At 41.9% G+C, this 26,785-nt stretch overlaps 1 protein-coding gene across 3 annotated transcripts in view; it reads left to right on the top strand.

Moving 5' to 3' along the window:
* Positions 1–26,785, top strand: part of ANO3 (anoctamin 3) — a 205,424-nt gene that overhangs the window by 107,983 nt on the left and 70,656 nt on the right. For all 3 annotated transcript variants that reach the window (XM_032111236.1, XM_032111238.1, XM_032111237.1), the window contains exons 2-4: positions 168–380; positions 1,281–1,352; positions 20,556–20,692. In XM_032111236.1, the coding sequence (XP_031967127.1) occupies positions 168–380; positions 1,281–1,352; positions 20,556–20,692 (422 nt within the window). The remainder of the gene's footprint in view (positions 1–167; positions 381–1,280; positions 1,353–20,555; positions 20,693–26,785) is intronic.

Raw genomic sequence — 26,785 nt, 5'->3', positions numbered from 1 at the left:
TGTATTTTTGTTCATTAGGTTATTTTTTAGTAACTTCAAACCTTATAGCGTGACATCTTTTTTAGTTGAGGAGTTGCTTATTAAGTGGTTTCATAATTAGCTATCTTTCTTTGTCATTACCTAATATGGTAGAGCTTATTATGTAATTTTTATTTTGGCTTTTTCAGGTATGAATACAAGCAAGAGCGAGACAATGAAAGAGCATCCATTAAAACCTTCTAGAAGATCTATGCCATGCCTCGCCCAGAGCCAAACACATCCTCAGAGCCTGAGCAAGCATTCATCATTTCTGCAGCCAAATCGTGTGCAGCCACAGCTCCAGCCCCAGCCTTTAAGTGCAGGGACATCGATAGCTACAGTGGATGTAGTGTCAGAACGAGGTAGGAGGTTCTTCTCTTTCAGGAGTTTGTTCCAGCACTGATAAACTCTGATTTATTTAGAGATCTATGGTTTGTTGAAGAAATATTTTTGCACAAAACACCTGCACATATCATATTAGCAGGTTCTTGAGTGAATCTTTATAATGTTTGAAGTGAGGTTTAAACTAGTTTTTATTTTTCTCAATAATGACATTATTTTCTTCTCACTGGAAACAAGACAAGAAAGTGTTGCTCATTTATGCTGGAGAAGAGTATTCTGTAGTCTGTCCTAGATGAAAAAGAAAGAATAAATATTAGGCTTTTGGCAACAAAAGTCTTTATATATGAACATGTAGGAGGAGATGCATTCATTCACAAACAGTAGAATCAGGGAAGAGTGGTATGGAGAGAATAAGAGCGAATGGAGAAAATCCCTCCAAAATTTAGCATGTGTTGGAATAAGGAACTACTTTTATTTTAGGATTTCTAATTTTAACAGATACACGTGCCTTATCAGAGAAACTAGTCTAGTTGGAATCCCAATCACTATGTGTCACCTGTTGCCAACTGTTGCCATCCTGTATTGCCAGCTGTGTGTGAACCTTTGTAGAATAAATTAACTTACCTGACTTCTGCTACTAGATTTTTATAAGTCTTTCCTTAATGTTGACAGACACTGGGCATTAATTATTGTTCTAGTGAGTTATTTTATTGAGTTAAATTTCTCTCAGGAATAGACTGAAAGTGTTCATTAAAGTGATCTTGCTGTTTTTTCTATTGATAGAAAGTGCTCTTCAAAATTTCAGTCCAAAGTTTTTTATTTGAGTTACAGACAGCTTTAAAAAGTTTTTTTTTGAAGTAAAGATTCCTTTACTTACAAAATACATGTGAATGCTGATACAGATACTGCATTTATTCCAGCTAAAGTGATGGAGACTTTGGAAAACAACTTGCTTAAGCTGTCTGATACAGAATACAGTGATCCATTTTTAGGTAAGTTCTTGTCTGAACTGAAATAATGACAAATTAATGATTCTTTGATTACACTTGCCATATTTAAGTGTGGAAAGGCCATACTTAACCTGAACTTCCATTTTTTTGAAAGAGGAGACTAAGTGTGACGAAAGAAATGTGTGCTGTCTTAACTTTCCTGATACTGTCTTAGCTTTTAGACTTAAAGTAAATAGGAACTAAAGACAGAGAAGTGTTGTACATTCAGTATGTCCTTTTCCCATAACAATACTTCATAATACAATCATTTGGAGCATGTACATGAAATTCCTTTGAAGTTGTTATTATTCACTTATTTTTCTGGTATAGTCATGTCATTCACTGTTGTTGTGGCTGCAGTTCTGTTGTTTTTGTTTTCAGATATTTTATATATTTGCTTTAGATATTTACATATAAAAAGCATTAAAATTTGGGAAACAAATGAAAAAAGAAGTAATGCAGAAAATAACTATTTCTGCTGCATTACTATCATTTTGATATTGTAATTAAGGCAGAGTAAGTAGGAAAGAAGTTATTATTAGAATAATCCCATCCTTGTAACTGCAAATTGAATCTGTAAATACACATGGGTAGTAATTTACAGCTACCAAAATTAAGTAGTTTTGAAATTCCCTAGCCATCTACTTTACCCATACAGACACAAAGATATTGCTGCACCTTGCACAACTACTGCAAAAGATATTTTTGCTCACAGTTGATGAAGCATCAAACTATAAATCGTAAAAAAAATACTTTTGTAGGTACTCCAGCAGTTTGCTGGAGTTTGAAAAATAAGCTGATTAATGGGTATCATCATCTTAGTGAACATTTTCAAACTGCTCTCCTGAGAACATGAAAGCAAGCTGAATTAAGTGAATGTGGTGACTTTTTAATTAGGCAGTGTTGTAGAAATGTAGGCCAAATGGCTTTCTCCTCTTCCTGAGTTGTCTGTAGACAAACTTGTCTTGTGTGAAGGAGATTAACAGGCATCAGATAAAGGACTTCAGTGGAAAGCTTCTCTTTTATTTCAGTTGGCTATAGATGAGGCCATGAATCTGTTGGACAAGTTTAGTTAATGATGTTAATGGATTTATGAAGTAAAAAGTTAATATATAATAACCTTTGTTACTTACACAGATAAGGACATTATGGATTTGTGTTATTTTTCCTCTGTCAGTTTTAGGTGTTAAGTAGTGTTTTTAGTTCGAGGAATCGGTAAATTCAATCAAAGTGATAGGCGTTTGTAGTGGGTTCGGTTTGTAACCGGGCAGAAACACCAATTTAGTGTAGTGGTTTGGTCCAAAATACTCATTACTGTTTATCTTCTGTGAGATAAGAATTAGGAGAAATGCAAAGCAGGCACCAAACTTGAAAGAATATAATGAAGTTTATTAACAGACCTAAAAGAAGGAAAAAAAATTATACCACCTTCAGAACTCTCCTCCTCCCCACACCTTCCTCCCTTCTCCCACTGACAATGTGAAAAGACAACCCTTAAGATGTTCAGTCTGTTTACCACTTCCATAATAACCTTGTTCAGTCCATTTAGAAAGAGAAGTCTCTTCTTGCTCGTGCTATGAAAACAGTATCACACTGAGACAGCCGCCCGGGTTGGTTCTCTGCTCGCATGTGAGTCCCTTCCCCTGACTTGCAGCTTTTCCCGCAACTGCTTTCGAGAGTCCACTCTTGAAGTTTTTTGGGTACAATTTTAAGGTTGAGCCGTTCAGAAACAAAAACAGAGGCCCTTCTCCTTCCCTGGGAGCAAAGGGTCTTCCTCATCTTCATCGTTAGGACTATCTCTGGGAGCATCTCTAGGAACTGAGGTTTTCCCCTTTCCCATTTGGAGCAAAAGTCCTCATCTGGTCCATCTCTAGGGACTGAGGTTTTCTCCTTTCCCGTTTGGAGCAAAAGTCCTCATCTGGTCCATCTCTCCCTGTCCAAACTTCTCATGAAATTACAGCTGCGTCAGCATCTGCCTATCTCAGCGCAGGTGCTTTTGCTTACGAGCTGAACACTCCACCTCCCATATCTTCATGAAATTACAATGGGATATGCTGACATATCCTAGCTTCACAACAGAATTTCAGCTTTAAGCATCTCCTCTTCCTCTTCCCTCAGGTTTTCAGCTCTTCACAGCAATAAAAGGGTTAATCTCACCTCAGCCTTGCAGCTGTGTGGCTTATCGCTCTTGGTCACCTGACCTGTGCCGGACAGAGGTGCCGCTTTGCTGAAATCTTGGCTGCAATGGAGAGGAGGGGGGGTTCCGAGCCGCTTTGGCTGCCCACAGCCCTGCTGGGGGGGGGGGGGGGGGGCGGGGAGGGTCATCCTGGAGCCGTGGCCTGGCCTGGCCTGGCCTGAGCAGGGCCTGGGCTGGGCCCACTGGGCCCCGCACGGGGCCGCAGCCACCTGTCCCAGCGCCGGAAACGAGAGAGAGCTTGCGGGGGAGTTTGTCTATTCTTAAGTGTGTATCACAGAGGCAGTCACAACTTTAAGTGGCTTAAAGAATTGTCCATATTCAGACTGGCCAGCTGATAGGTTCTATCAGGTCACAGAGGAAGCTGTAAGCACCCCTTAGCAAGGACATCCCTTCCGGGACTATGCTTGCTAACCTATGACAGCATTGAACTTCTATAACATATAACGTGAACTTTGAGGTTTCAGACATACGGGAATGCCCCTCCTCCTGACTCACTCACTCCCCTTCCACCTCTGGTAGGAGACACAAAAGGTGGAGATTACCAGGTTGAGATAAGAACAAAAGCAACACTCAGTAGCAATTAAAACATCACTAACTACTTTATTCTTTTTTAAATTCTTTTTTTCCCCCCTAATTTAGATTAGTTATGAGGATTTGTGCATAATAAGTCATCTTTTAAGCAGGATTATCTGTCCTTCCTAGATAATGAACAATTTTGCTGTGACAGATACCTTGTATTCTGAATGTATCCTGAATCCAATTACTACGTTTATATATAAAAAACTCCATATTTGTGTGCCATGCTGCAATACAGTGAAGTGACAAATGAAGAGCTGAAGCAAAACTAACAATCCCAACAAAGACTCATAATAACTGCATGATAAAAACTTCTTTTCAGTGCTTAATTACAGAAGTGTTTGTAATACAGTCAATTTTGTGATGTCATGGTAAATTGAAATGGACGTATCTATATATGTATTTATATGTATAACCTATGCAATATGTACAATGATTACATGAAAAGAGGGACTGAAAGATGACAGAAGATATGATTCAAGAAAAGCAAGTTCAGTTTCTGCGTCAACAGAAATACGATGTTTTCATTATGCCTTCTAGAATAATTTTCTCACAACTTTGTGGTCAGTGCCTGCATACGTAAGTGCTGTGACATCTGTTCTGATTGTGTAGTGAGATGGATGAAAAGCTGCATTAGAACAGTTTGTCCTATATCCAGAGTTGTCCAGCTCCCATATTAGAGCTGGTTCATGCCTGGAGAGCTGGCAGTATGGATGAAGAAGCTATGTAAGCTATTCAGTGCTCATTGAAACATAATAAGGATTAGTCTTTGGACTTAGTATTGCGGTTCAAAATATTGATCTGCTTTAGGCATTTAATCTGCCTCTACCAGTTCTATACACCATCTTAACTCCTCTAAAGAGCGATAATATATGCCTGACACCCGTTTTAAAAAATGAGAAATATTCTGTGTGATGGTTACCACTGTCTGAAAGTTCATAAGAAATTGTACATTAAGAAAAGTCTGCGTTCGTCTGTTACAATAGTTTTTCATACCGAAATATACATACACAGGTAGATGAAAACTTTTTGCGGGTGCCTTGGGGTTCAGTCTGAACCAGGCGTAGACGGACGGAGACGAGAGATCTCTGAAGTCAGATCTTGGAACATGCGGTTTATTGCATAGGGCGTGGGTATAGGGGCACTGCTTAGAGCTGCCAGCTGCAGCTCTGAGCAGGCCCAAGAGAGCAAGAGAGTAAGCGGGTAAGTAAAGAGAGAGAGAGAGCGAGAGAGGAATGAGAGTGAAGAAGAAGTAGTGATGAGAATAGAATGGAATCGTGAAGTCCTGGTTACAATACAATAAATCATCTTCTGTACTGAATATTCTAATTGTCACTAACCAATCTAATACAAGATACAAATCCTATAGCATTTACATACAGCCTATAAGAGTTATTATATTACCATAGAGTGTTACATCTTAACTCCTAAAAACTACTCTTTGGACCCCTTCTGCTGAGCTAGTAGGGTCTGCTCTGACCCTTGGACCTGCCTGCAAGCAGAGGGTATTGTTCAATCAAGAGGGGATTACCTTCAGTCGGCCATACCATTGTTTTCCAGTTGTTCAGTAACTAAGACTTGGTATTTCAAAAATGGCTTTCATTTCGATGTCGCCTGTAGTTTTCATATTCCCAAAATCTTTTGTCAGGCAATCATATTTCTAAGGCTTTCCTGTTTCATCTTCCCCAACACTTTTCTATGTTATGTGTATAATATAGTATTCCAGATGCACAGCAAAATAAAATAACACCGAAATCCATCACAATGTCATTTATATAGATGTCTAGTGATGTTCTTCTCCAAGATATTTACTTTTTCTAGGAATAAAATTGGGACAAAAGGGAATTATTTTCTTGACCAATAATCTCTTTCTTACTAAAGCTTTGCAAAGCTTGCAAAGCTTGTCCTTAAATGTGTAAAGGCTCAAAGGATTGAGTATAGAGTCATCATATCAAAGTTTGTGAAACAGAAACTATTTAGAAATACTTATATTAATTTTCCTGTCCATAATTACGCCACATTTCATTTGAAACCCTTTTGCTACCCTACACTATTGTGTATGTATAAAATATATTGGTGGATTGCATGTTACAGAGAAATCAGGACAAGTGCTTTTCATTCCCTGTCATAAAATTGAAATGCACTCTTGGGCCTTCAGAAAAGTATGATAGTAAGAAAGATAGGCATGCAGTTAAGAAGACCCAAAAAAGAAAGATTCAAAATGTGGACTTAGATATCTATTTCTAAACTGAATACTTCTGCATTTTTGTGTAAAGGGATTTCCAGAAAAGAAATTGTCTCCAATGCTTTATCGTGTAAGTGACCTTACAAGGCAAATCTTATTGTTATGCATTAAGTGTTGCCAAATTGTATGTCAGGAAGTGTTGATAGGTTTTTGTGATGTATGAAGACTGAAGTTAGCCATCCTGCCTCTATATAACAAGATAGCAAAACAAAGCAACTGCTAGGATGAAGAGATCTGTTATTTGCTTAATTAATGCTTGAATCTTTTTAAAACCACTTTATACTTGACTGTGGATCCAAGGTGACATTATTTAGTTACATATTCCGTTGTTTTAACAATTATATGGGTGTATCTGCTTTAAGTTTGTACTTAATTAAAGTGAAGTCCTTGACATACCAAATTGAATACTGAAATTCCCACAGATTTTATTGAGATAAGATTTGGACTCTACATATAGAATTAGAAGCTTATAACCCTTTTCTTTGATTTAATACCCTTCTCCTTCTTTGCAATTCAGCTTTTTTTTTTCTGTCTTATTTTTATAGTATTGGTAAAAGCTAAACCATTTCATACAGAAGCTTTTCTGACTCAGAGTCATAATAGCATATTAATTTTCCTTTCTGTAACAGGTCACTTGGGAAAATTGTATACCTAATTTTAATAACTTTTTTCATAAAACTTTTTCTGCGACAACAGTTCCAAAAGCTCTCAACCACCACAAAAGTTTTAATTAACATAATTGAATAGATCAAATACATCAGCAAGATGCCGTTAATTGGTTATACTAATTTAAAAATGCACTATAGTTGCTTTGTATTGTAATACTGCAAGCACATAGTCTTTTAAATGTAAGGTTTTGTAAAATGATTGATATTTAAATCTTTCTCCTGTTAGTAGATACTCTGAAAACTGATACAAAGAGGTCGTGTAAAGGCTCATGTACATTCTGTTTGCATTAGTGAGAATCATTTACCTGAACAGCTGTATTGGGTTTGTGTGGTAAGTATTAGGTAGCTGGGCAGGGCTTCAAGGGTGGCTTCTATAAGAAGCTGCTAGAAGCTTCCCTTATGTCTGATAGAGCCAATGGCAGCCACCTCCAAGACAGACCTACTGCTAGGCAAGGCTGAACTCATCAGTGACAGTGGAAGCACCTCTGGGATAATACATTTAAGAAGGGAGGAAAAAAATATACAAGGGCGACTTCAACTGGAACAGAGATTCTCTTGCAACCTGTGATAAAGACCATGGTGAGGTAGACTGTGCCCCTGCAACCCATGGAGGTCCATGGTGGAGCAGAGATGCACCAGCAGCTCATGGAGGACCCCATGCTGGAGCAGGTTACAGCTTCAAGGGGCTGTGGGAAGCCCATGCTAGAGTAGGCTCATGACAGGACCTGTGAAGAGAGGAGCCCATACTGGAGTAGGTTTGCTGTCAGGACTTGTGATCCCATGCTAGGGCAGTCTTTTCCTGAGGGACTGCACCCTGTGTAAGGAACCCATGCTGAAGTGGTTCATAAGTGGCTGTGGCCTGTAAGAAGAACTCGTGTTGGAACAGTTTATGGGCTGTTCCTGATGGAGGAACCTTATTCTGAAGCAGGTGAAGACTATGAGCAGTTCCCCCTTGAGGAGGAAGGAGAATCACAGTGTGTGATGAACTGACCGCTGACGCGATGCGAGGAGGGGGGGTGGAAAGAGCATTGCGGCCGTCCCGATCGTGTCCTTGTCAGAGCAGCTCTGGGGGGTTGCCGCACAAACGCACTCGGACACACTCTGACACACCGTAGTTGGTGGATACTCGCAACCACTCATACACACAGAGCCGGACAGCTCCTGCAGCGTCGTCGGGGACAAAGAGGTGGGAGGGGTCCTTTGTATGGAGTTCCAAGGGGTTTATTGGCGTCCCCACTCAAAGGGATCCAGGAACAAAGAACACAGAATACTGAGGGGTCCGGGGTTTTATCCAGAGCGGCACTGGGGGCAGCCAGAACATCAAGGACCAATCTTCTGGGGGCCAAGGTGTGGAGAGGACATGGGGTCACAGGACAGTGACCAGTGGGGAAGGTGAGGGGTCCGGGAACCAGTGGGGTATTAAGGAAAGGAGAACTGTCTAGAACATGGACTTAAAAGGGGTAAAAGGGGGTGGTCTGAGCCTGCCCACCAGCGGACCTCCACTGTTTTGGGGTTCTGTGGCTCCTTGGTCACTCCTGTGGTGCACTCAACCACTGCAACATCTCCCCCTTCTTTACTCAAAAAGAAGGCTTTTCCCACAGGCCTCAACAAAAAACTCTTAAGACGACTAAAAAGAAATAATACCAGAAAAATGATCAAAATTGCCCATAGGGTGGTTGATAATTGAGGGCACCCAACCCGACAGTCCCCACTTTCCCAGGTGTCCGTCAAACCATCTGCCTACATCCTTCTTTAGGTCTTTTATCTGGTTCTGCATCTTCTGGATCATCATGTGGATGCTCTGGCTATGTGAGGCAGGGTTGAAACAACAGAGTCCCTCGAACTCCTTGCAGCCGTGCCCATGTGCCAGTAACAGGAAGTCGATTGCAGCCCTGTTCTGGAGCGTGGCCTGCCTGGTGGTTTCCTCGTCTTCGAGGAGCTGGCTGAGTGCACTCGATGTTAAATTGGCTTGCTTGCCAAGCTAGCACTCAAGGTGACCAATATCACCTAAGGCCTTGGTGGCCACCACCCGTGGAAGGAATAGGGATGCCATGGCCTTCTTTGTATGAGACCAAATGACAATTTCACTATTACAATTTTCATCCAATTGTTGAATCGATCTCTTTTGGCGGGCCAATTGAGTTCTGTTACGCCAATTGATAATTTGGGTTTTGTTGGGTGCTCGCAGGGTAAGCTGCCCAAGAGTGCACGGCCCTCCTCGAAGACAGGAAGGGATTCCAGCCCAAACTCTGTCTCCGCAAATAAGAAACACTCCCTGGGGGAGCATTCTAGATTCGATAGTGGATGCTGACAGCGTGGGGCTGGTGTAATCACACCAGTAGACAGCATCATACTCTCTTTTCGTGGGGTTGACCTCTTTGGTGTAACTCTTTTTGTTATATGCCAATTTGAGCCACTCAGAGTTGGTTAATTTGTATCTGAATTGGACACAATAAGTGGCTTTGGAGGACCCCAGTAAGGCCAGTTCTTGGGGCTCCTCTAGTGCCTGTGGCAATATCTTTGTCCACTGGTCCCAGGTGTCCACTGGGTTGGGCCTCTTATTGGCAAAGGGTAGTTGTTAGGCTGGAGGAGGATCCCCACCAGGCAGGTGGACAATGGGTCTTCCACACCAGTCATTGAAAAGCATGTGTGGTCTTGGTTAATGGCCTCAGCCAATGTGACCCAAACGTTGGCCTTCAGCTGTGGGATGATCCACGCAACAACATACGGTGTTACTGATGCCTTTTCCTGGTCTTAAAATCAAGAGTCAAACACAGTTAGAAGGGAAAAAGGGATTTTACCTTGGTATTTATTTTAAGGATCCTTAGGTGTACTATGTCCAGGTCCAATGCACTGAAATGCAGACGGCAATGCACACCCCCAGAAGATCTGGTATAACCTTATAGGTCTTACTAATTAGCATATCAATCAAAAATTCCCCAGTGAGAGGCTTGAATGAGCCCCCCTTCCCAAGGAACCTTCCCCTGGATGGTTCTATCTTAGTTTACAGAATGTGTTGTGGAGAAGACCTTGGTGTCTGGGGCACACTAACCCCTACCTACAAAGCTTCTAAAATGTTTAGTCTCTTAGCTGAACAAACAAGTCCAAGAATGTAGGCAAAAAGCACTAAGAGTACAGAGGTTGTATAAAGGTATAACAGGGTTATAAAAGAAAAGGCAAAAAATCTTCATGGCATCATTATGACGCAGGAGATCATGATGAGGCAGAGGTAGGTCTCCATCCTGGCAGAATGGGGTTTTCTGGGCAGGCTCCTCTGTGGGGTTGTAAATAAAGCTAACATAAATCAGGATCAAAAACATTAAAAACCTTACAACTTGTTGGTTCCCCTTTTAACTTTTCCTTCCCCTCTCTTTCCCCCCTCTTCAAAAAAAAGGTAAGTAAGGGGCTTAGGGTAAGTGAGGGATCATGGGTTGGGGAAACACATGAGGGAAGGCAACAGGGGCACACTGTCTGGAGGTGGTGCAAGTTTGCTGTTGCTGTGGCCTGTCTACTTGCGCCAATGTCTCCTCCAGGCAGCACTTGTCTCGTCCTGAAGTGGTGTTGTTTCTTGTGTTTTGTCTCCGGTCTCCTCAGGGGTTGCTGCTGATGGTCCTGGGTAGGGCTTTACATTTCCTCCCAGCACCCACTTTGGTCCTGTAGGGGTGGAAACACACGCATAATCCCTTCTCCAGGTAATGAGCTGGAAAGGGCCCTGGATCTGATGGCTGTCGGGGTCTTTGATCAATACCAGTGGTTGCTCCTTTAATTTGGCTTGTGTCAAATTAGTGAAATACCAGAATACAGGAGGGGTTGGCTCTGAGAATGAGTTATTCAAAAAGTTTATTGTGAAAGGAGCCTTACAGAGTTTCACAATGGGAGAGTTAACCTCTGTTACTCCACGTTGTTGATCAAGGACCCTCTTGATGGTTTGATGGGCCCTTTTGACAATGGACTGTCCTGAGGGGGAATGAGGAATGCCCATGGTGTGCCCCACGTACTAAAAAATTCCTGTAGCTGTTTAGAGACATATGCAGGACCATTATCCATCTTGATTTCAGCAGGTGCACCCAGGGTGGCAAATGCAAGGAGAAAATGTTTGGTGACATCTTTTGTCTTTTCTCCTGCATGGGCAGAGGCAAACATGGCCCCTGAGAAGGTGTCGATGGAGACGTGTACATATTTCAGTCTCCTGAATTGGGGAACATGAGTTACATCGGTTTGCCAGAGTTCACAGCTACCTAGGCCTCGGGGGTTTACCCCTAAGCCTAATGATGGGACCTGGTAGCTCTGTCAGCTTGGACATGTCACCACAATCGCCCTCATTTGATCTCTGTGGAGATCAAACATCCTGATGAGGGCAGGAGCATTCTGGTGGAAAAATTGGTGGCTGAATTTTGCCTGTTGGAAAGTGTTGGGTACATTGGGACTTAGTACCGGCATTGCCAGAGCATTAGCTCTCCTGTTCCTTTCCGTGATGGAGCCTGGGAGATCAGTGTGTGACCACATGTGGATCACATGAAAAGGTTGCTCTTGGTGGGAAAGGAGATAGACCAGTTTCAAGAGCAATTGGTACAGCTTTGAATTTGCAACTTCCTTCAACAAGGCATGCTCCGCCCTGGCAGTTACTCCAGCCACATAGGCCGAATCTGTGACCAGATTAAAGGGTTCCTGGAACCTCTCAAAAGCTCTAACCACGGCTGCCAATTCTGCAGTTTGTGGTGATCCTTCCCCCACCTGGACATCAGACTCCCACATCTGTGTCTGAGGATCCCACCAAGTCATGACCGATTTATGGGATACTCCTGAGCCATCGGTAAAAACAGTTAGAGCTTTGAGTGGGGTTTTGCTTTGAAGTTGTTTTGGGGCCAAATTGAAAGTTGTGTTAAACAACTTCTATTTGGGCTTGTGAATTGAGATTTGGCTTGGGTAGCTGTCCAGAGCGAGCTGGAGGTGCTCGTTTGTCTGGAGCAAATGCTCCGGGACACCAACAGTCAGTGGCAAATGAGTGCATGCAAAGTCGCACCCAGCAAGGGTAGGGAGGCAAGCTGTGGCTCTCATGATTAATTGAGCCATCAATTCCTGTGGTGTCGTTTTGGACGGCTGATGCGACAGAAAGATCCACTCTATGATCAAGAGGGGGGTCTTTCTGTGCTGCGTCCCACTGAAAAAATGAGTCCATGGTAATGAAGAGAGTTACCCAAAATGTTGTAGCTGAAGGGTAACCTCAGGTCTGTCCAGTGGGCCTGTTGAGAAGACAGTGTGAGCTGCACCTTACCAATGGCCTCCCGGGCCTCTGTGGTGATGGTTTGTGGTGAGTCCAGGTCCTGACATCCCTTCAGGAGATTGAACAGGGGAGCGAGGTCCTCCGTCGTTACACCCAGCAGGGAGCGGACCCAGTTGATAAGAACCACAGAGCTGATGGAGGTCTCTCAGGGTCCTGGGGTTGTCCCGGATGGTCAGCTGCTGGGGTACGATGGTCTGTTCACTGGTGCTGAGTCCCAGGTACGTCCATGGGCAGGTGTGCTGGATCTTCTCAGGATGAACTTCAGATCCTGCATTCTCGACTTGGACAGTATTTTCCAGTGTCAAGTCCAGTCATTGTTCTTCCGGTGCACATAACAGGATGTCATCCATATAGTGGAGGATTATTGATTTTGGGAGTGATTTCTGAACTGGGGACAGACAGGACACGGGCAACGTACCACTGGCAGATGGTGGGTGAGTTCTTCATGCCTTGTGGCAGAACTTGCCAGTGGTATCTGCGCATCGGGGCTTGCTGGTTTATAGATGGAATGGAAAAGGCATTCAGGGGGCATCACGTGGGTGTAGGGGGATATTGAGAAAACAGTCCTTCAAGGTCTGTAATGGCAAGCTTCCATTGCTGAGGCAACATCAAGGGCGAGGGTAGGCTGGGTTGCAAGGGACCCATATCCTCAATTACCTCATTGATTTTACGAAGGTCGTGGAGGAGCCTTCACCTGTCCTTGCCTGGTTTCTTTAGCACAAAGACAGAGGAGATCCAAGGGCTATTAGATGGTATGATATGACCCTTGGAAAGCTGCTCCTCCACAGGGGACTCAAGAGCGCTCAAATTTTCCAGGGACAGAGGCCACTGGTCCACCCACATAGGATTATCTGTCTTCCACATGAGCTGCGGGGTGGTGTGCTCCACAGTGACCCCGACTAAAAATCCCAGGATGGTGGTGGGATTTCCAGTCAAGCCCCACATTGGGATAAAAGGTCCCTGCCCCAAAGCGTAAATCCTGAGTTGATGACAAATGGCCGGACGGATGCAATGTGACCACCTAGGCCCTCGATGACAATATCATTAGTACTCCGCATAGAAGCTGCCGACATCCCTATCCCAGTGACCCTCCCGTTTACTGGCTTCAAGCCCCATTATTTGGGCCACTTGGCACTGGAGACCACGGTGATATTTGCTCCAGTGTTGACCATTCTGGTCAGGGTGGCCGTGGAGTGCCAACTGAGCAGTTTGCAGTTTATAGTTGGTTTGTTCTGTCCCACAGTTTTCGCCCACCATATAAACAGGGTCTTGTGGCACCAGGGATAGTCGTCTGGGATCATGACCGCCTGTACGACCACCTGTCCTCTAGGAAGGAACCAGGGTGGGTTCTGGCAGGAAACTAGAATGGTAACGTCTCCACCTGGTTCCAGCCTTTTGACCTCAGGAATTACAAACAGTTCAGGTGGGCCCCGTGCAGGGTCTCCCAAGATCAAAATGTCTGTGTCTATGTCTGAGAGTGTGTTTGCCTTTGCTGATATTTGCCACTGAGCCCCTGTGGTGAATTGGAGAGTCACTCACCAGGTCCAAGCATATTCTTGCTGCCCCTCACGGTGATGTTTTTGCACAGTCACAGTCCAGGTATAGGGTAGCAGGATGGGGAGGAATGGCTGATGAATTTCTGTCTTCACGCTGGGCCGTCCCACGCTCTAGTGCCCGTTTCCCTGTGTTCCGGTTTGGCCAAATTTAGAAATACATCCTCTGAGAGAAGGCAGGTCACTACCCCTCCCCCATCAGGTTCAGGAAAAATAAATTTTCCTCGAAGGAAAGTGAAGGAGATAAAAACTATTAACAAAAACACGGGAAAAGGAAAATAATGCTAAATAATAAAATCTTCCGCTGTGGAGGAAAAACCTGGGAAAGTGTTCGAGTCCTCCCTTTGGTCTCCTCGGAGCTGGGGCTTGGCCCAGGGCCAGGCCCTCTGTGCCCAGTGGAAAGTCCTCCTGATGTGCTCTGATGTTGAAGCAGTCCAGTAGAAAAGGGAGAAAATCCGAAATTCCAGAGAAGGAAAAACAAAGTTCAACTCTCAGTCTCTCTCCGTGGAAAAAGAAACTGAAACAACTGGCCAAAAGCTGACTGGAAAGCAGCAAGCCGGGTGCTTCCTTGCTTCCCTGCCACAGCTGAAAAAAAAAGTCACTATCTCTGTGTGACCTTGAACAAGCTGCAAACTGCTTTGAGAAAGTTTTGCTCAGTTTTTCCTTCCCCCTCTCAGGCTCAGTTTAAAGGCATAGAAAGGCACAAGAATTAATTTCTGGGCGTAGGGCAGTGATATGGGATACACATCATAAAGTCACCCCAAGACACCCTGGTGTCCCTGGTGGTGCCATCTGGAGGTGTGACAGTCTGAAACAGCAGTCTTGGGAATTAGATTAGTTTTCTTGTGCTCAGGGCAATTTTTGGCAAAATGTCCCAAATTCCCGCAGTTGTAACAGCAGGGCGTGTTCTTAAAGTCTTTGTTTGAGGCCAAGGCCCCCACCACTCCTCCCACTGGTGCTGGCGAGGGTGCTGTTTCTGTAGTTGCCAGCTTTTTTCAGGCCTCGATCATTTGATCCAGAGTCGGGGTCAGGTCTAACAGGAGAGCCCTTAACACCTGCTGGCAACACTCATTGGTGTTTGCCCTTGCCAAAACACAGAGCAGCTCTTGCTGGGCCTCTATGTTTTCAACTTGTCTCCCCACCGACTCTTTTAATTGATCAACGAATTTAATAAAGGTCTCTCCTGGGGCCTGCTTAACATGGGAAAATCTTACAGAGGGCGTGACATCAATGAGAGTGAGCAACAACGCTAGCTCAGCCATTTTCTTTAGGTCTCCCAGGACCAGCTCTGGCAGTTTGAGGGCCTGATCTTGGGGCTTTTCCAGGTTACCTTCACTGCAAAGGTGTTCCACAGTGAATGGTTTCTGGTGGGATCCCTCTGATAGCATGAGAGGAGATCCCGGAGTAATCTCCTCCATGTCCTTTCCCACAGCAGGTATTCTGCTGGGGAACGGAAATACGACCTGATGGTTTTGATGTCATGTGGAACCAGGGTGTTGGTGGTGAAGGTAGCCTGTACCACGCTTTTAAAATAGGGGGATTCCCTCCCAAACTCCTTGCCTGCCTTGCACAGCTCCTTTAAATGTGCATATGGGAATGGCTCCCATCGGGGGTTCTCTGCCCTATTATACAAAACCAGGGCAGCCATAAATCCCCCTTCTCTGCCCACCTCCCGGTTCTCACCCCTCCTACTTCCAGCCCGAAGAGTGTGGGAACCGGAAGGGGCGGCGTGGGAACCTGAAGTGGGTTGGTTCTCAGGGGCGGAGCCACTGATGGAGGGGGCGGGAACTTGGGTGAAGCCCGTAACTGGAAGGGGAATCCCAGAGACAGGGGACCGCCGACATGGTTACACCCATCGACATCACCAGGGGCGGAGACAAGGAGGAGCTGCACATTTCAGTGGGAAAATGGGATAGGGACGGGGACAAAATGGCGGATCTGGCCATGCGGTTGGCGCCATTTTGTGGAGCCACCGAGGGCGACACTACAGGGAAAGAGGGCATAGGCTGAAAGGTTTGGGGAGAGCTCAGGGCAGCATGGCCAGTGCTGTCCTGAAAAGGGTGCTGAGGGGACCTAAAAAAGTCAGAGGAACGGTAGCACCTCTGCACTGAGTAGTGGGCTACACCTTCCAATCCCCCCGAAAGGGGTTAGTAGGATGAGGAACATAGGGAGAGGGCAGAGGCAGAGGAGCAACTTCAACAAAGGGATTCAAACTACCCGATGCTCCCAAGTCGTTCCCTGCATCCTTAACTGATTTATAAATTAAAACCAACAAAGGAAAAACTTCCCCGCCGAATCATCCTCATTTCTTTTTAAACCTGTTAACTTCTCCCCCACTTTATCCCAGAACTCAAGCGATTTAACTGATTTAACTGACACATTAGGAAAAAACTGAAAGATCCATTGCACAAAACGTTTTAAAAGACCCTTAGAAAACTTAAATCTGCCTGCTTTAAGGGAACCTGCAACTTGGATGTACACCTCTCTTTGGGACAGGACAGCCTATCACCCATCTTCCCCCAAAAAACCCTCACTCATCACTGAGAGGAAAAGGAAAAAAAACCTCAAAGGCGCCCTGTGGAGCTTCACTCACCAAAACGCTGAGTCCTTGATTCCAAAGTTCCCACGGGAACAAAAGAAGCTCTCGGTAGGGTCCCCTGGCTTCAACTGGTCCCTCTCCCCTGGAGGGGTATCGGTTGTCTCTCAGAACAGGTCCGATAAAACTTGGATCTGTCTTCAGAGGCGTGGCTGCACCAAATGCAAACTCCTGACAGCCAGCTGTCAGGGATGCTTTTTGGGACTCTCCTCAGAGGTCCCTGTTCAGGTGCTACGTGATGCAATGCGAGTGGGGGGGTGGAAAGAGCATCGTGTCTGTCCCAATCACATCCTTGTTGAAGCAGCTCTGGGGGGTGCTGTGCAAACACACTTGGACACACTCTGACACACTGTAGTAGGTGGATACTCGCAGCCACTCACACACACAGAGCCGGACAGCTCCTGCAGCGTCACTGGGGATAAAGAGGTGGGAGGGGTCCTTTGTATGGAGTTCCAAGGGGTTTATTGGCGTCCCCACTCAAAGGGATCCAGGAACAAAGAACACAGAATACTGAGGGGTCCGGGGTTTTATCCAGAGCGGCACTGGGGGCAGCCAGAACATCAAGGACCAATCTTCTAGGGGCCAAGGTGTGGAGAGGACGTGGGGTGACAGGACAGTGACCAGTGGGGAAGGTGAGGGGTGGAACAAGGGGACCAGGAACCAGTGGGGTATTAAGGAAAGGAGAACTGTCTAGAACATGGACTTAAAAGGGGTAAAAGGGGGTGGTCTTAGACCTCTGAGCCTGCCCACCAGCGGACCTCCACTGTTTTGGGGTTCTGTGGCACCTTGGTCACTCCTGCGATGCACTCAAGCACTGCAACAGACTGCAACTCCCATTTCCCATCCCCTTGTGTTGCTCCTGCAAATTTAAGTCCAGGAAGGGTGGGTGTCTTGGTTTGAAAGGCAGGTGTCTGCTAAGGAAGGCAGGAGCCCCCCTTGGAAGGGCAGATGCGACCCCCCTTCCCTCTGAGTTATTATAATTTTGAAGTCAAGGGGCTTTTTAGGCAAAGACGTGGGAAATAGGAATAACAGTTCTTTACTATTCTATATCTATATGTGTATAACCAGTCAAACAAACAACAATAACTATGGCAGTAACAGCAAACAATCACAAACTCAGTCTCAGCCTTCTCGGCTGTCAGGCCCTTTCCCCTTGGGTGCAGTTCCGGTTGCAGCCGGTAGGGGTGCCGGCGGCTCCCAGTGAGCAGGGCAGGTGCGATGGTTCCCCCGCGGCTGCAGGGGGCGCTCCGGAGCGAACTCGGGGAGCACGTGGCACTGGTGGCCTGGGATCCTGGGAAGGGATGGAACAAAGAATCTTCACAAACCCCTGGGCAGCCAATCCCGGTGTCTGGCCGGACCCTTGGCAACAGCAGACTGGAACAGCAGGCTGGAACGGCAGGGACAAGCACAAATCCCGGGTGGCAGATGAGATGTATCCAAATGGCGAACCCCCCGGAGGTCCGGGCAGGCAGAGCGAGCAGGGCTACAATGTAGTGAAGGCTCGAAGCAACAGTGGGGCAGGGCGGCCAGGGCCCGGCTGCCTGCGGGGTAGGGAAGGCGGGCTGGGGATCCTGGGGTTTTTCCTCTGACAGAAGGAAAAGCAGCTGACGAAACAGCCTCTCTCTCTGTCCAAACGCCGGGACCAACTGCCCGCACACCCAGGTGAAACAAGAGTAGCCAGATGCACCCCACCCCCATAGGCACCTCTTTTGTTTTTTTAAGTACCCAGCAATTTGTCTCCCCAGCAACACGTATGGGGAAAATTCCTTTAACAGAAAAAAAACCTCAGAGAGCTCCTAAAACCCCAACAATCTACAAACATTTTAGGGGTTTTATTGACATTAGTGTCCAAAACTACATGAACGGTAAGAACAATGCACACTTTTGGATATACTTTTGAAATACGAATTGTGTGGTATGTGTCTCAGTTTTACATTTTTTCAGACAGGTGTAACAAATGATTATTCAAGTGGAATGTTTAAATGCTAAATATTCTTCCCCTTTTTAGTGTATTAATATCATTACATAGTGAGAGAGTGCTTTATGTGCATAAAATAAGTAATCAACTGCTGAAAGATACAATAGCAAGTATCTTTAAATTTTATATAAGGTTTCCTTGTAATTATAAATTTCTTTGATTTTAAGGGTTGTTTTGCATTTTTGTTTTGCTAAAACAAATTTTGACTACATTTCAGGCAAGATAGAAGGTATCTCTAGGTGAAAGATAATTTTTTTACAGAAGAGAGATGCTGCAATTTAAAATATGTGTCCATGAAAGCATAATAATGTTTAGCAGGTAAAGTGTGTTGAGCACAGAGGGAAAACTTATTAATAACATCAAATTATTTAAAGAAAAAAGTTGTAGAAGTTTTCAAAGGCTTTTTTTTTTTTTAGTACTAGGTGTACTCATAAGGTCTAATCCTCTAAAACTTTCCTCATAAAAATAGACTTCTTAATGTAAGTGTAGTCTTTCTTTCAGCTTAAATGACCTCGTTTAAGTTTCATAGGCCTGTCTCTTCATTTTACTGGCTCCTGATCTTTAGTAAACTAAGAGATCATCAAACCTGGACATAAGTCAAATGTGTAGAATTGCTAAGTACTGTTTCCTACTTTATATACCTACCACCTGAAACCTTCTTTTAACTACATTAATTTTTGTTGAGCAGAGAGTAAGTTGTATATTAAGTCAAAACGTTGTTTAAAATAAATAAAATCCCTGAGTTAGGCACTTTGACAATTAAAACGAGCTATTTTGTATATTAAGAAATCCCATCAGATATTTACCATGGTTAATATCAATATTAGAAATTATCAAGGGAATATTTTGTATAATCATTATGTAGTAACTAAATTGAAGAAAAAATAGTGCTCAGTAAATGTTCTGGTTTTTAATATTCCATCTCAGAAATGTGAAATGCTTAGGATATGTGAGATAATTGTGGTTATTTTTTTAAAATTTCTGTAGTACTTAGTTTGGCGAATTTAACTGAACAACTTAATGAAAAATACTTAAATGTTGCAGATGAACTTTTATGAATTTAAAATCCATGAAATTCAAGATTGTGGTTCCCACAGCAACCACGACTTGTTTCTTGGCTTCTGTTTAGGGTTTCGAATTACTGGGCTAAACACTGTTCCTAGTCCACCTGACTTTTCCCCTGATGATGTGAAAGCTGAGATGGGGAACTTTACTCAGGATTTGTGGGTAAATTTTTTGTCTGAATATGTTTCTTTTTCCAGTTTGTCCAAGATAATATTGTGTGGCAATGATTATTCCATCTTCTTAATTTTTAACATATTTTTTCAAGACTAGCCATTTTCTAACATTCATTAAAACTTTACAGTCCAACACTGTACAGACATTGCCCTTCATTTTACTCCTGCTGGGTGTATAGGGCAAGTATTGTCGTGATTCTCTGATGGACAATATGGGTAAGCTCTGAGGGAGGTCCTCAGTTTCCTGCAGCTCTCTTAGAGTACTCAACTAAGTTTTCATAAAAACGTTAGCTGAGCAGTTGAAACTAAATCCAATGACAAGGAGAACACTTCCTTCATGATGTCCTTCTACCTTCTACCACCATCAGGTACACCTCTTAGTATGTGTTCTGAAGCACCAGAAGCAATATCTTAATGTGCAGATTTTCAAATGCTGTATCTGCATGTGTGTAGAGGAATCAGGCATTTCAATTGCTTGTTTAAATTTAAAACATGAGATGTTACTCTGGTCTCCAGGGTGTGCCTGCCTATTTGGTGAAACATCTTGAGCCTCAGCAATTGTGAGTCAAGAAGTTGAATATTCATATCACTTTGTGTGTTTTTTCAACTACTGTAAAGGAGGTTATGGACTTTTTTATTTGAATGCTAATAAAAAACCATTTCTGTAGGCCTTCTACTAAAAATAGCAGTCACTTCTAGTTTAAGATAAACATGGTAACATTTCAAGTATAAAGCTTTTACAGGAAAAGAAATATGTTATTAAAAAGTGTATACATAAAATGAATACTCAACTGTGGCTGTGATAATGCTGTTCATTTCTGTCTACTATAATCTAAAATGAGCCCATTGTTTTCTTCTGGTTTTCCTTCAGATGTAGGAAAGGATAAAGATACATATACAGATGATTCAGAACATGGGAATTATGATGCTCGTACAGATCAGTCATTGCTTATTCAAAATAAGCTCGCCAGGCAGAAAACAGAACCTCGAACTAAATCGTCTTTAAAGGTAATGGACACAGAATTCTATTAAATTGTATCGACTGTCAGAATGTGCTTAAATATTTTTAAAATGCAATTTTTAAAGCAGTACATATGTTGCAGCCTAAATAAATGGGCTTCTCATGGTAAGAAATTTTGGTGGCTCCCAAATTGTTGGAAATGATAAAATTTCTAAAATAATTTTAGTTAATGGTTTTAATTAACTTTTAATTAATTGTTTTAATAAATCGTAAGCAGTGAGTTAAGTCTTAAATCACTTTTAGTTAGCATTTAGCAAAGTTGTCATAAGCTGCTATTGTGGAAACACAACTTGGTAAAATGACTGAAACTTTTGAGTTTTGTTAAACTAACCTTGATGTGCTTCAATGAAGAAAGCCTGGGAGAAGAGAGATGCATTGCTGAAATTAGATACAAGGAGTGCAGAATTTATGGATCACAAGGTCATTTTGCAGAAACCAGAAGATAAAGAAGAGACTAAGTATATGTGCTGGAAAGTCCCTACTGGAGGAAAAAGATACTAAAAAGATTAAAAATATGGACTAATTAGGATGTGCAGAGAGAAAAAAAAAACCAATTAAGGGTAGAATATTAGTTAATGAAAAAGAATTATGTAATTTAGAACTAATGAACATTAATTTCTTTGTTTGCTAGAAGTGTATAAATAGGTTAAAAAGTTTTGTATCATTGTCTCTTAGGAGGCTGGAATTTTGTTTGCCACACACACACCTCCTGGCCAAGAATAAAATAATGCGTTACTTGCTAACACTAAGAAGACAGTGTAAGAGGATTTTATTTTTCCTGATGATTTTGGAGGTGTTGGCGATTGAGAGACGGGATGTAGCTTGATGCAAGCAAAAGCCGTTTATTGTTTCTACAGCATGGCTTATATACTCTTTCTACTACCTTAGTGAAAACTACAACATCCATGTTTCCTAGCAACATTGATTAACCACCGTCTTGTATGATTACCTTTAAACAAGACACAGTGTAATACATAACGTTCCTTTTACTTTCTTTGAATTCTTTTTTGCTGTTCCCAGGGCTTGTGGCCCACTAAGGTTAAAATGTCCATATGGCCTACAAACTCTGCAGAACTTTCTGCTCGACTTCCCAACTGTCTCTCCATATGGAGAATGTTAGTAACAATATTATAGTTTGACCAACAGAATCAGTGAATGGAATTCTCTGTACTAAAAGCAAGCAAAATTATACAAAATCAAGGATTCTCATGTTTTTTATTGACGCGTCTAAGAGGCAGTAGCCTTTTTCCAATAGATTTATTTGCACAGAATTTAGGATATAGGATTCTGGGCATGGAGTGGAATTCATATTATCTGGAAGGCCTCAAGAAATTCTGAGAGTTTAGAAGAACTAGCTTCATGTAGCAAATGGTCAGTTGAGAGTGATCTAGCTAGAGTATAAGATCCTTCTTCTAAGCAGTATCAAAATGATATCTAGACACATTGAATGAAAGATAAATTTCACTTCTGTGTAGGCAAGTGTAGGAGTATTTTCAGGAATCTCAGCTAAGGTGCTGGAAAAGCCATCTCATCTCACCAGATAAATCTGGCATGCCGTCTTGCTTAGTAATTACTTAATCATACTATTCATCACAATGCATTTTCTCCAGCAGTACATCTACTGTAATGTCAGAGGTTTATGATGGATTTTCTGTTCAAAACATATATCTTTTTTTAGTCATACTTTCAACTAGGAGACCCTTAATTCTCCTTTTCTCCTTTCCATTAAGCATAATTGGTTGCAAACGTATGAAAAATGACTTAACCTCAAGAAGTTCTGAATAATTTTCTTTGTCACACACTTGAAATAATGAATTCTGCAGATAGGGTATTTTTACCAGTGATTCTGTGATTTTTGTTATATGCCTATAGGCAGCAGTAATCCTGTATTACAAAAGTAGTTATGCTTGAATTACTGTAAGCTTCTGTGCTATACGCACAGCACATATGGTATGCTCTTCAGGAGACCATTATAGAGTTCTCTCATGGACTGTACCTGTGGCACTTTGTGATTTTAGCATTGAATTCAGTACAGCTTTATAGCTGGTAAGTACGGTCACATATTTGAAGTGTAAACTGATCTGTCACAATAAAAAGTCTCCTCAGTCTGACCAGGTAATGAAAATGAGAAACACTTCATTAGCCAAGAATACAAGGATAAAAGCATATTCTTCTTCTCTTCTTTTTAATGTTTCTAATTTTGGTTTGTTTTGGAAGGGTTGTTGTGTACCTGACAGACTCAGGGAAAAATTGCTAAAAAATTTGTTTGCAATTACTTCTTGATGCCATTATCTTTCTCAGTGATAAGCTGCTTGAATGTTTCAGCAGTAGTGAACGTCTTGCTCACATGATGAAAGCCAATAAACATTTTTTTTCAGGAATTGTTTCGTTTTTCAGATTACATACATGATACCCCCATAAATCTTGATTCTTGTTGCTACATTTAAAATCTTTGGAAAATCAGATACTTTTCTTCTAGCAACCAGATGCCAATGTATTAATCTACTTTTCTTGTTTCCATGATTATGATTTATAATTGGTAGTTTCGTATAGTGTAGGTTGTTATCATTTCAGAATCCACAGATTTCATATTGCAAAAATGTGAGTCACTCAGACCCATGAAAAAGCTGTCATTGTTATCTATCTCTGCCAATGTTTCATCACCGACTGCTCTTGAGATTGCATAGAAAGTATCACTTCATGTATGTGATTCTGCCAAGGGGTCTCACAAAGAAGAATGAGGCCAACAAGTGTCTATTGAGCAAAAATGAGTAGTATCTGCTTTTCAAGGGAAATGTAGAAAATGAGGAGGTCCCTGAGTGGCAAGTTGATACTTGAAATGTTCTAGTTTCTTTAGGAAAGGGAAGCAGGCTTAAACAGACTTTATCACTTGAGTGGAAGGCAACATTTGTCCAGAGAAGTGGCAAAATCAGTAGCAGCCAATTATTTTCTTTACCTATTGCTATTACATGTATAGTAGCACAATAGGAGTATTTGAGAAATTACACTTCAATTTCCTTCCATTCGCTACCTCACTGTTACTCTCTTTGATCTAACAAATTTTTTATCTAGGTAGTGCATTTTGTTATCTGGCAAGGTAAAGAAAGGATTTTTAGAACAAGGTTCATATTATTATCACTGTGGATTCAGGAACTATGAAGAAATACTGCCTATACAACAGCCTAATTTGCTGCCTTTTTCTGGTAGTCCAAAAATGCAGTCTAATCACACAGAAGTAAATAAAGCTTAAAAGCAATGATAACAGATAAAATCACCATCCCAGAATGGAAGGATGTGGTAAAGTGCAACAAAAGTTAACTTCGTATTTGTGCTTTTAGTGCTTGGCTCTCATCTCCTGTGAGGTTTTTTTTTTTAAAGCAAAAAAAAGCTCAGAAAATATTTCAGGAAAGGCAGGGTAAGTGGCAAGTAATAACTTTATCATAAAGATGAAAATTTTTAAAAATAAAGATGTAAAGAAAAATTTCTTGTTATCATGTTAGTGTGCTTCTTAAGACCTCCCTATTAGACCTCAAGAGCAAATAGAAGAGGTTAAATATTAAAAAGCCTCCTCCTGTCTCCAAACATCCTCCATTGCTGCTCTCTCATATGGTAATATTGAACAGACTTCCTTTAAAAATTTTGCATATCACCTAACCCCCTTCTTTCCTGAAGTCAAATGTGTTTTTCATAATATATACAAATGCATTTTTCATGCTTACTCTCTAAGTCTGAATAGAATATAAATGGAAAAAATGTCCTCTGTGAAGAAGCTAAAATAATTGCTAATCCTTTCGTTTACTCCTAAAAAGTTAAACTGAAGTTTAATTAGGAAGGTCAGATATTTCTGGAAGTCTTTGTTTCCATAGAAAAAAGCTATGTTCTACACAGCAGTGTAGTCACACTGAAATACGATAGTGTGGGTAATTATGGCAGCCTGTTATGTTGTCTTTGATGCCCAAGATAGTTTGGATGTCTTTGCATATGCAAATATGTCCCCAATTTTCATTCCTAGGTTATTTGCACAAGAAGAATGCTAAACCAATATACACTTAAAATCATCAATCTGTTTTTGAAATAATGTAATTGAAAGGATGATTCTAGTAAATCTGTTTATGGTTTATCCATTCCTACAAACACAAAAAGATGAGATCTAACTTAGATGTGTGTTTAGAAAATTTCACATAAAGAACGCCTTAGATTATTCTTAATCAGAGTATGTTTTTGAAATGTAAAAAATGGGTATAGTAGCACTTCAAAATGCTTCACAGCTATTTCTATATAATTTAAGAAATCTGTAAACTTGCTGAGCTCCCAGCTTTGATTTTTAAACATCCTGAAACAAAGCAAGCATTATTTAGGTATCCCACTTTTGTCATGGGAATAAACCCACTGTAGTTAGCATCAGAGATGTATTTATTTCCAGAAAATACTTAAGGTATGAGCTGAATCATAAGCTCTGAATGTGGACACTAACCACTTAAATGGTGGCATCCTTTGGCGTGAATATTACTGAAGATATTAATGCCAAGTTCATGGTAACAGTATTAGGGAGAATTAGTGATCTAAATAAATGAGGTGGTTTTCATGAATCAGCCAGTAATCTTTCAATCTGATAGGATCTTATAAAGAACAATAAATTATATTGGAAGTAAGTTTTCTTTTATTAGAGAAAACCATTCCACTCAGAACAGGAAAGCTATTAATGTGGATTTTTCAGGTAGTTGCCATGCTGAAGAAGTTAACAGATCAGACTTTACCTCTGTCAAAATACAGTTCTTCAAATTGTTTCCATGGCTACTTCTGCTTATACATGATTTAATATCCATGAATTAATCTGTTATTATATATGAAAGATCTCTTTAAAGCCAAGACACGAAGAGGTACAGAAAACTGCTTTTCCTTGACACACCTCTGGTAACCAGTGTGTTTTTGCATTTTAAGTGTCTTTCTGCTCTTCTTACTTCTCTCTTCCAAGCTGATTTTCCTTGCAAGTATACAGAGTGATACTGTATGTGCATGTATACATATCTGTGTGTTTGAGAGTATACATATACATATATACATATACGCACACACAAACACACATATATACATATATGACAATTCATACCATCCTTTTTGGGCTCTAAGACACCATGCCGACATATAAACATCAGTGTATGGTGGTGTTTACAAATTTTTAAGTGTCAGCAGTATGCCAGTGTTTCCATGAGAAAGCAAATACATTTCAAAGTCTGCTTACTTGTCTTTGATTCTTCTTCTACTGTTTTCTGGTTCTACAACTTTTCCCTGTGTATTTGTGTCCGAAAAAATGCTACTGGTGGGGTGGTACTATTATGGAGTGGTGGAGCTGAGACTCAGTGCTTGGATTCAGTACTTGGATTTCCAGTGGTTGCACCACTTTTTCTACTGGTGGATTCTCCCCTCCCCTCCCCTCCCCTCCCCTCCCCTCCCCTCCCCTCCCCTCCCCTCCCCTCCCCTCCCCTCCCCTCCTCTCCCCTCCCCTTCCAAAAAAACCTGAGACACTTAAGTAAATCCCTCTTTAGTATGTTGCTTCATTATTGGTAAGGGTTTAGTAAAATTATTTTTCTCTAGAACATTTAGCATCAGAATTCATGAACTGTGTTAGGAAGGAAATTCATTCTGTTCCAAACTTCATCACCATGACATAAAAAAAAATTGGGGAGAGAAATTCAGCAAATTTAGGGTGCAATTGTAAAAGAAGACTCCTGAGGCCCAGCGGTGTGTAGCCATCTACCTTTAAGATCCCAGGCTCCAGTCTGTTGCTATATTTACTTTCCTTTATATAATTTTACAAATGTAATCCAAATGATACCACCCACACAGAGGAAAGCTAAACTTCATTCTCTACACTGTAGAGACTAAATAAATACGTTCTGCTGTGGAAACTTAATTCTTGAGTACTGTCCGTTGTCACTTATTTAAATGAATGCTCCTGTTGCTGGTTATGACTGACAATTAATATTTTCTGTATGTTCATATAGATGTGAAACTTTGTTATAGTCTTTTTGCTAAGTGAACAACATTCCTTGAAGTCAGAAGCTGAAATAGACTCTTCA

The sequence above is a fragment of the Corvus moneduloides genome, chromosome 6, assembly GCF_009650955.1.
Source record: "Corvus moneduloides isolate bCorMon1 chromosome 6, bCorMon1.pri, whole genome shotgun sequence".
In the NCBI taxonomy this organism is placed as follows: Eukaryota; Metazoa; Chordata; class Aves; order Passeriformes; family Corvidae; genus Corvus; species Corvus moneduloides.
This window is presented reverse-complemented; position numbering and strand designations above follow the sequence as displayed.